At 39.1% G+C, this 10,426-nt stretch overlaps 2 protein-coding genes across 4 annotated transcripts in view; one reads left to right on the plus strand and one right to left on the minus strand.

Annotated features, from left to right (window-relative positions):
• Positions 1–10,426, minus strand: part of AKAP7 (A-kinase anchoring protein 7) — a 64,809-nt gene that overhangs the window by 22,051 nt on the left and 32,332 nt on the right. For all 3 annotated transcript variants that reach the window (XM_070932713.1, XM_070932714.1, XM_070932712.1), the window contains exon 7: positions 128–275. In XM_070932713.1, coding sequence (XP_070788814.1) covers positions 128–275 — 148 coding nt within the window. The remainder of the gene's footprint in view (positions 1–127; positions 276–10,426) is intronic.
• MSH5 (mutS homolog 5) lies at positions 7,398–9,839 on the plus strand. The gene has a single exon (XM_070952630.1). It carries the CDS (start codon positions 7,398–7,400, stop codon positions 9,837–9,839), a length of 2,442 nt encoding a protein of 813 aa, XP_070808731.1.

Consider the following 10,426-nt stretch of genomic DNA (forward strand, 5'->3'; position numbering starts at 1 on the left):
AAGCTTTCATTCTTATTGTTGTATTCACTTGCAAAATTCTATAAAGAAATCAGCAAAGATTTTACACATACAATATATTCTGCATTATTAGATAGCATAGGAAAGATTAAGAAATAGGTTTTCTTACCCACTACAATCGAGGATTCACAATGATAGTAGCCATTGGGTTGCTTTTTTTTCAACATTGAGCAAAGATCTAGACGGTTCATAAGTTCATCTCCAAAATGATGACTTTTGAAATTTGCAAACATGCTTGAATCAATTCTCTTCACTCCCTTGTAACATCAAAGAAAAAGCACAGAGAGAAGAAGAGAAAGTGAACATCAGAAACATTTCAAAGAATAACCTAAAAATGTGAATCTTCAGGTAGTACTAGTTTAGATCTCATTAAATTTTAAAATAGTTGATTATTTCCTAGCTAAAGACCTAATTTAGAAAACCACTAGAGCTGTGGGAATATATTAAGCATTAAATTTCACTACTATAGTTTAACCAATAAGATTAGTATCTTCTTAAAGTAGCCTTTTGTCTGACAAAGAAAAAGATCAGCACTGTAGACTGAAACCCGCTATCAGTTGTAAGTACAATCTCTGATGGATCATGTGTACCCTGTTCATTAGTACAATTCTTTTAATTGGTAAATAATATAATTAGCAACTGAGGTTAATACTAGACTCATAGCTGATCTCTGGAAGCTCCAGGCTTTGCTGTTATATTCCCAGCTGTTCCTGGCAGTTCAGCTATATCATGCAGGCAATGGCAAGAGTGAAAAGATGCAGTATGCTTTCATGTTGTTTGAACTCTTCCTCTGGGCAGTTGTGCAGATTAAGCTGTGCAGGCAGTACAACCTTAGATCCCTACCTATACTCTACTGCTCTTTTGTGATGAGAAGCTCATGAGGTGTTGAAGAATCAGTGCCAATAGATTTGCACATCAGGATTTCAATCGTCTCTACGCTCTCCACTAAAATAAACAAGAATTGGTGCCCATGTTTGGGTTACTTTTTCCTAATTCTTTACCTTTGTGTCTTTTTTATGGATTTCTGTGTTGAATAATGGAAATCAGCTCAATATTTTGTTATTTCTTCTGTAATCTGACTGTTACTAAAAATATGGATAACAAAACAAGTTTTTTATTCTTTTCTTTTATTCTATCTCTATTTCCCCCTTTTCTCAGTTGTTTCCCTGTGTTTATTTCTGAATAGTAGTCCTTTGAGATTTTCCTGTATGGCATTTTGGGTAGGATTCTAAAAATGTGTTAAGGATTGCAGAGAATTGTAAACTCAGCTCTCGGTCCCAACTATTTAGAATAGTTATATCTTTCCAGGATCAAGCAGATGCCTTTCGTAACAGCTACACAATTTTGAGAAAAGGTGTGACTACTCTAATAAGTTGCAGGCAGGTGCTGTACTCATGTTCCCATATACATAACAGAATTTTACATAACTGTACTTTACATAACTGAATCTGAACACAACTTTCACAATCTAGTCCAATTTTTTAAAAAAAAGTTAATTATGACAATTACTGCCATTTGTGATAGGAAGGGACTTCTGCTACTCTATTTGAAAAGTATTATATAAGTGAACAGAACAACCACCAACTGCATAATACTAAATGTTACGATATCAACCTGGCATCTAGTACCTAAAGAAAGAAACCAATATCAATTATTGACATTCAATAATTTGAAATGATTTCCTACTAAGTGATATAACATGTACTCCAAAATACAGGCATATCATAAATGTAAATTTTTTAATATAATATTTAAAATAAAATAGGCAGAAAAAGACTTATAATTAGCTTTAAATTTAATTCACTCAAGGCACAAATGACCAGATTCAAACTATCATATTTGGGGACATTATTTACTTCTTTAGAAAAGTCTATTAAGTTGCTAAATGTGGTAGGAAAGAGAAGAGGACAAGGTGCATGAACTCATTTATAACAGCAATGGGTGCAATTTTTCAAAGAACCAAAAGATCAGGTTAGGGGCACCTACCTATATGGCTTCGAAGAATCAAAAATTGGCTGAATAGCACATAATAATCAATTATTATATTTTTTGCTTAAAGTTATCTATAAATAAGTGTTATACTTTTTCTTTCTTCTAGCAATGATTTATTTTGAGCACAATTTCTTGCACAAGAACCAAGCAACTCTCAGAAAAATAAGGGGACATATGAGATTTAGCACTAACTACTATATGATAGATAGCTCTGTTTTGGTTAGTGCCTGAAATGCGGCTGACATCTAGTGGTGCATCATGTGTGCTGCATATGAGCTGCTTCTTGATATCTCATCCCCAGCTCCTTTTAGTCCATAGCAAGTGTTTCTAAATCAATAACTATGGACAGAGGCTACTTAACCACCCGCACTGCCACTACAATACACTGTAATAGCATAATACAATATTTGCATTCCATCAACTACCAAGGGATTTAAACAAATGAGAAACAGGAGACAAACTAACCCTTTTAATGAGGGGTCCTTGGTGCTCTCTGAGCTGGGTTGTTTTCTTGCAGACATTTCATTACCCAAACTAGGTAACATCATCAGTGCACTGAAACATCTGCAAGTAAAAAAACCCAGTAATTCCTCTAAATATGAAAAGCTGGTCCCTTTTCCTAATTTTAACAAGAGAATTTTCAAAACTGGAAAATACAGTCTCATCTTCCTCTATAGATTGAACATTCCTCATCTTATGTCTAAGACATCTATATGAAGGACTGGTTTCCTACCCAACCTTTGTTATCCCATTGTTTAATTCAGAGATGTTTCTGTGAAAAAGAAAGGCTTTGTGTAAATGTCTTACTCCAAATAAGCTCCAAAGTTAATTCAAAAATTAATTTTCATTCATGGGGGGGGGGGAGCAGAAACATGTAAGTAAGCCCTCTCCCCTCAAGATGCTGGCAATGAAGCTATCTGAAAAGAATTTTATTTTGTTGTCATGGCATGCTAAATGGCTCCCTTGAGTCAGGTTAGTCTCTTCACCCATCTCAAAGCATTTTTTCTGCTAGGTGACAACCGTTCCAATTTTGTTTTGACAATGACAGAAAAGAGTCTGGAGAACAAACACGGGGGGGGGGCTCTTTGGAATGCTGAAAGTGAGAGAAAATCGTGAGAGAATTTATTTAGGGAAAAGAAATTATTTAGGAGGAATTTGAGGGGTGTGTGTGTGTGTGCACATGTGCTGTTCCCCATTGCTCGTGTTCCTTGGGGCATGGCGAGCTGATCTTTTTTGATTGGCTGCAGTGGGGTTAGGCCTGAAATGGAGGCCTAGGCCTCCATTTCAGGCCTAGTCTCAGTGTTGCTATCAAGTGCTGTTGTTCATTGGGGCCAACATGGAGGAGAGACGGAGGGAAGGTAAAGAATTTCTCTTTTGGTCAGGATGGTAGTAGTGTGATACGCCAACTGAGTCAAGTTAGGCAATTTTACATTTTTCACATGCCAAGCCCCAAAATTGCCATCGCTGCCCTAGAAGCTCTGTCAAAAGCAAGAAGTTCACTTTATTTAAAACCAATACAGCCATCCTGGAATATTTATAAGCAAAGGATCACAAGACTTCAATGGATGACTAGAGATGATGGCAAAATGCTTTACTTCTATGAGAAAATGCAAGAGACAAATTCAGAAAATAAATGTTATATAAAATGGGCTTTGATCGGAAAGTATTAGCAAGGTATTTTTGCAACTGTATTGCAACAGCATGCATAGGAAACATGCCAGTGTATGTACCTGTGTGGATACCTGTCTGTAAAATAAGGCTATGCATCAATCAGAAATTATTCAAAAGAGATATAGTACACTGAACATATAAGAATGCAAGCATGGCATTTCAGCAAAGGGGTTTTCATCTTTTCCAAATAACTTTTAAAGCATGCACAAGTCTAAAATATAGTACATGCATATAAATGTAAGAATAAAAAATGGTATGAATTTAGGAAATATTGATCAAGCTAGTTTACCGCACTGGAATAATTAGAAAATACTGTAAATGGAAGTCCACTTTAGAAAGGGGACAGTCAGCAACACTAGTACAAAACCTCTTAATTCAACAAGGGATAAAGATAAAATGAGGTGTTCTGCATGGAAAATATCTACTTTCAGTACTAAAAAGTGGCTTGTAGACAGATGAGGAATAGATTAACACTGCCATGGTATCTCTATTAGCAGGATACTTATGAGGAAACCTGTTCATGCAGAATCTGGCTACTTTAGGCTTGGGACCAGGAATGCATTGGGGATTTTGTTAGTGTACTACTCATCCTGATGCTGAAGGAAATTTCTATCGAGTTTATTTTAGATGTCATTTTCAAGTTTTAGAAGCATCTGGGCTTATTGTGCTGGGAGACTTCAATATCCACAGTGGAGCTGGTTTGTCTGGGGTAGTTTATTTATTTATTTATTTATTTATTTTAGTCAGATTTATATGCCGCCCTTCTCCCGTAGGACTCGGGGTGGCTCACAACAATAGAACAACCCGACAATAAGTGAAAATTAAATAATATTAAAACCAATTTCAAATCCCCAAATCCCCAAGTTAAAATCCGCGGCAGATCAGGGAAGTTGGTGGAAGAGCCATGTCGGAAGGTGCGGAGGTTGGGGGCTGTCCGGAGCTCGGTGGGCAACCCATTCCAGAGGGTCAGTGCGACCACAGAGAACGCCCTCATCCTGGGGACCGCCAGCCGGCACTGTCTAGCTGAGGGGACCCAGAGGAGGGCAGCCCTATGTGAGCGCACTGGGCAGTGGGAGGCGGTAGGAGGTGATCCTGCAAATACCCCGTGTCCGTGTCATGAAGGGCTTTATAGGTGAGTATTAGCACCTTGAAGCAGATCTGGAGGACCACCGGCAACCAGTGCAGCTCACGCAATAGTGGTGTTATATGGGAGTAGCGGGACGCACCTGTAACTACTCGCGCGGCCGCATTCTGAACCAGTTGGAGCCTCCGGGTACACCCCAAGGGCAGCCCCATGTGGAGGGCATTGCAGTAATCCAACCGAGAGATAATGAGAGCATGAGTGACTGTACGGAGGGCATCCCTGTCTAGAAAAGGGCGTAACTGGCGCACCAGGCGAACCTGTGCAAATGCCCCCCTTGTCACGGCCGTTAGATGGTCCATTAAAGACAGCCGTGAATCAAGGAGGACGCCAAGATTACGAACCCTATCCGAGGGAGCAAGACAATCCCCTCCCATCGACAGTGATGGGGAAGCTAGATCATTGGACGCCGGTATCCACAGCCACTCTGTCTTGGAGGGGTTGAGTCTGAGCCTGTTCCTACCCATCCAACCCGTACTGCCTCCAGGCACTTAGACATCACGGAAAGGGCATCCCTAGGTTGGTCCGGGGTGGAGATGTAAAGTTGGGCATCATCAGCGTACTGATGATACTGCACCCCGAAACCCCGAATGATCTCACCCAGCGGCTTCATATAAATGTTAAAGAGCAGGGGCTCCCCACCCAAACAAAATGCGTACGGCCCGAGAGGTAGGAAGAGAACCACTGTAGAACAGTGCCCCCCACCCCCAGCCCCCTGAGATGTCGCAGTAAGATACCATGGTCAATGGTATCAAAAGCCGCTGAGAGGTCAAGTAGCACCAGGATGGAGGAATAACCTCCATCCCAGGCCCACCAGAGATCGTTCACCAGGGCGACCAATGCCGTTTCTGTGCGGTGTCCGCGCCTGAAGCCTGATTGGTATGGGTCTAGATAATCAGTCTCCTCCAGGAATTGCGGAAGCATGCGCAGAAAAATATGCGCAGTTTAGGAATATACAGCACCCAACAGAGCAGTGGGTCAATATAATGTAGCTTCCCTGATTAATTTGATTTTTTGTTCTAATCAGGAGGCTGTTCTGACAGTGGAGAAGCCTGAGATCTATCCTGGAGTTATGGATAGACTGCTATCTGGTTAATGTTGGATTAATGGCTATACATCATCTTTGTGGGGACCCTGAATCTATTAGGAAATGTACCCCCAAAAAGCTATTGGACAGGTGACTTGAGATGGTATTTTTTCACCATATGTTCTTCTGATCGTTGTTTTTTATTTCTACCAAGCAAGTTATTAGAGAAGGTTTACTCAGTTCTGTAAATTTCTGAATAAATAAATATACTAAGAATAAACATACTGCATATATTTTTTGCACTATAAGACGCATCTGACCATAAGACACACCTAGGTTTAGAGGAGGAAAACAAGAAAGAAATATGAACATGGAGTTCTGTCTCACTGTGAATATGGAGCGCCAAATATGGAGCAGCAGTGTAGTGAGGGCAGGTGGCAGAACCTGAAAGGACCACAGAGGCAGGCAATGACAAAGACAGAAGAGGCAGGGTTCAGCACTGTAAAAGGACCCTGCCGTGGTGGCCCGGCTACTATTCACCAAAAGACTGGCTCCATTTGCTCCATAAGACGCACAGACTTTTTCGGGGGGCGGGGTGTCTTATGGAGCAAAAAATATGGTAATTGCTCCAGTCTATCTCCAAACTTTTTCAATATTTACATGAAATGTCTGGTGGGACATCATCAGGAGAAACAGAACTGGGTGCTCTCAGTCTGATGATGACACCCCAATCTATTTCTGTATGACAACCTGAAGTTCCCTTATCGGTCTGCCTGCCTGAAGTCAATAATAAATTGTATGAAACCAAATGCAGACGAAATGGAAATGCTTACTGTGACATAATGGACTGGCATCTATTATGTGAATTTTTTCACATATTTAATTCTGTATACAAAAGCAATAATATAATATCAATCATGCAGAAGAATAACTTTGTTAGCTAAAATGTAATCTGGTTCATATATTGCTGTCCAGAATTTATATTTCTACAAAAGGGAAATATCTGTATATTTACATACACATTTGATCCTGCATATTCATTGTGGATAATATTTCTATTTGGACTTTCTACTTCAAAGATTACAAATATCAGTAGTCTCACTTTAAGAATACTTCTCTGAAGCATATGTACTTTCAGTCTTGATTCCAAAATGCAAAACAAAATTATTTTTATTCATTCCTTATCTAACAATATTACAATAATTTTGAAGCCTTTCTTTTAAAAATGTATGTAGAAAGATTATTGACCTGGTGTATGAATGTTGTATTTTAATTTAAAACTGGATGCAAGGAATAAATTAATGTTAAGGGTGGATGGGGCCCTCAGAATATTCATGTGTATGAGTTAATTATCTTGTATTAATTAGATTTTGTCCTGGTCCATCCACTATTTTACCCTGGGCTCTTTTACTCTTTGATATATGGCTTCTAGCTTAAAAAGATTATATAATCCTCGTTTTTCACACATGTTCTATAAAGAATGAGCCACTAATACAATATTATGTATCCAACTACACAGATGCTTCAACTTTTTTGAAGTCAAGGAAAATGAGTACTGCTGCTACTTTTTCCAACCAGTGCCAGTTCCAACCTCAGCATGTCACTGAAGAAGATGAAGGGCCATCTGAAATCTACCTGTGTGTTTTGTGGTATGGAGGCGAGCTGGGAATTGTTTACTATGACACGGGAGACTGCTCAGTATATTTCATGTCTGATACACCTGACAACGAAGACCTCAAACTGCTTCAGAGAGTGGTAGATGAGGTCTCTCCCAAATGTATATTGAGTAGTGCCAAACAAGATTCTAACATTGCCAAATTTCTGACCAATATAGGTACCACTGAAGGAGAAAAGCCAGAAGGAGGAAAACTAGAGGTTGTCCTCTATCCAAATATGGATTTTGGTTTAGAAGTGGGCAAACAAAGGATTCTATCTAGGCAATTTCCTTTTGTCCCTTCTCACATGACAGCAACCGAGAAAATTCTCTATTTGTCCTCTATTTTACCTTTTGAGAGCCCTCTTGTACTAAGAGCATTAGGAGGTCTGCTAAAATTCCTTGACAGGAGAAGACCTGGAGTTGAACTAGAAGATAGTCATATTGTTGTCCCTATCTTGGCCTTTAAAAAGTTTGTATTGACAGATACTGTAAATGTGGATCAGGACACTTACTGTGTACTGCAGATTTTTAAAAGTGAAGTACATCCTTCTGTGTATAAGCAGGCCACTGGGAAGAAAGAAGGCCTGAGTTTATATGGAATTCTGAACCACTGTAGGTGCAAGTGGGGAGAGAAACTGATGAGACTGTGGCTCATGAGGCCCACTAGCAACTTTACAGAGCTTAATAAGCGACTGGATGTTATCCAATTCTTTTTGTTAGCTCAGAACCATGAAACAATTCTGACCTTACAGGAATGTCTCAAAAATATAAAAAATGTACCTCTGATTCTTAAGAGGATGGCTCTTTCTAACACAAAGGTAAGCGACTGGCAGGCACTTTACAAAACTGTTTACAGTGCTGTGTGCCTAAGAGACAAATGTCGCTCTCTCCCAAGCACCATTGAGCTTTTCCAGACAATTTCTCATGTTTTCACTGATGATCTACACTATATAGCCAGCCTAATTAGCAAAGTGGTAGATTTTGAAAGCAGCATCTCGGAAAACCACTTCATTGTCAGACCAAATGTGGACCCCATAATTGATGAGAAGAAACGAAAACTAGTGGGGCTTTCAGACTTCCTTACAGAGGTAGCTCGCAAAGAACTAGAAGACCTGGATAGTAGGATTCCATCTTGCAGTGTTATTTATATTCCTTTGATAGGGTTCTTACTCTCTATTCCACGGCTGCCCACAATGGTGGGCAAGACTGACTTTGAGATTGAAGGTCTAGATTTTATGTTCTTATCAGAAGAAAAGCTGCATTATCGCAGTGCCAGGACCAAAGAATTGGATAGTTTGCTTGGTGACCTTCACTGTGAAATACGAGATCAGGAAACATTAATCATGTACCAGCTACAGTCTAAGATCCTGGAAAAATCTGCAGTACTTAGTGATGTGATTGAATATACAGCACATTTAGATGTGCTATTATCCATGGCAGTCATGGCTCGAGAGAATGGATATACCAGACCCAGCTTCTCTCATTCTCATATTATTCACATAAAAGATGGAAGGCACCCTCTGATAGAGTTATGCGCAAAAACTTTTGTGCCTAATTCAGTGGACAGCAGCGAAACATATGGACGGATTAAGCTTCTTACTGGGCCTAATTCATCTGGTAAAAGTGTGTACCTAAAACAAGTAGGCCTTATTACATTTATGGCTCTAATTGGTAGTTATGTCCCTGCTACTGAAGCTGAAATAGGACCTCTAGATGGAATTTATACAAGGATCCACAGCAGAGAATCAGTATCTCTTGGACTGTCCACTTTCATGATTGATCTTAACCAGATAGCCAAAGCAGTGAATAATGCCACTGAAAACTCTTTGGTGTTAATTGACGAGTTTGGCAAAGGCACAAATACAATAGATGGCCTCTCTCTTTTGGCTGCTATTCTAAGGCATTGGATTGCACAAGTGAGCCAGTGCCCACACATTTTTGTTGCCACTAATTTCCATAGCCTGATGCAACTAAAGCTCTTGCCCCATACTCCTCTTGTGCAATATCTGACCATGGATACCCATCAAGATGGAGATGAGCTTGTATTTTTCTATCAGATTAAAGAAGGCATGTCCACTGTCAGCCATGCAGCCAATATTGCAGCTTTGGCTGGCATGCCTTCTAAAATTATTGACAGAGGAGTCGAAGTATCAGAAATGTTTCGCAATGGAAAACCTATCCAACGTACTGACCACCTCTCAAAAGAGAAACAGATGCAAAATTGCAAATCTCTGGTGGAAAAATTCCTCTCCCTAGATCTTGATAATTCCCAAGTGGATGTAAAGGAGTTTATGATTCAAGAGGTGCTACAGTCTTCAGCTTCCATATTGTAACCTATTAACCTAGAGTGATTTGAATAGACAGCATATAAGTAATTGTAATACAAATAATATAAGACTGAACTATATAGTTTAGTGTATACTGAATTGTTACAAAGTAGGAAATACATCAGAAAGAAATGCCACTTATTGCTTCAGACAAAAGCCTGAAAAATTCATAATGCACCAAACTGAGTTTCACCAATCAGGCTTTTATTATGTTTTTCCCGACACTTGTTACATCCAACCAGCATATCCCTTTATCATATATGGGAGATGACAAAACTATGATCCTGATCCTGCAAACCACCATACAGCTATTGTTACATTTGATGAACTATTAATGTGTATTCGTGAATAAATTATAACTGAAATTAAATTTAGAAGATTATTTATAGATTTCCCTGTATTTTTGTAAACATACTTGTCAATATTTGGACACACAAGAGGATTATGTTCAGGTTATTTACTTACTTTTTTTCTACTGATAAATAATTTCTAAATTTGTATTATGTGCATTAAATATGTCCATAACACAAAAATAGTCCAGAAAATATACAATGCAAAAACATTTAAAAGTAAAGAAATTGGTATTAACATTC

This window comes from Pituophis catenifer, unplaced genomic scaffold, assembly GCF_029215685.1.
Source record: "Pituophis catenifer annectens isolate HBS135680 unplaced genomic scaffold, rPitCat1.0.hap2 SCAF_1, whole genome shotgun sequence".
Taxonomy (NCBI): domain Eukaryota; kingdom Metazoa; phylum Chordata; class Lepidosauria; order Squamata; family Colubridae; genus Pituophis; species Pituophis catenifer.

Excerpts from the sequence above, each read along its gene's own strand:
- MSH5 (XM_070952630.1), top strand. The coding sequence starts at position 7,398 with ATGAGTACTGCTGCTACTTTTTCCAACCAGTGCCAGTTCCAACCTCAG.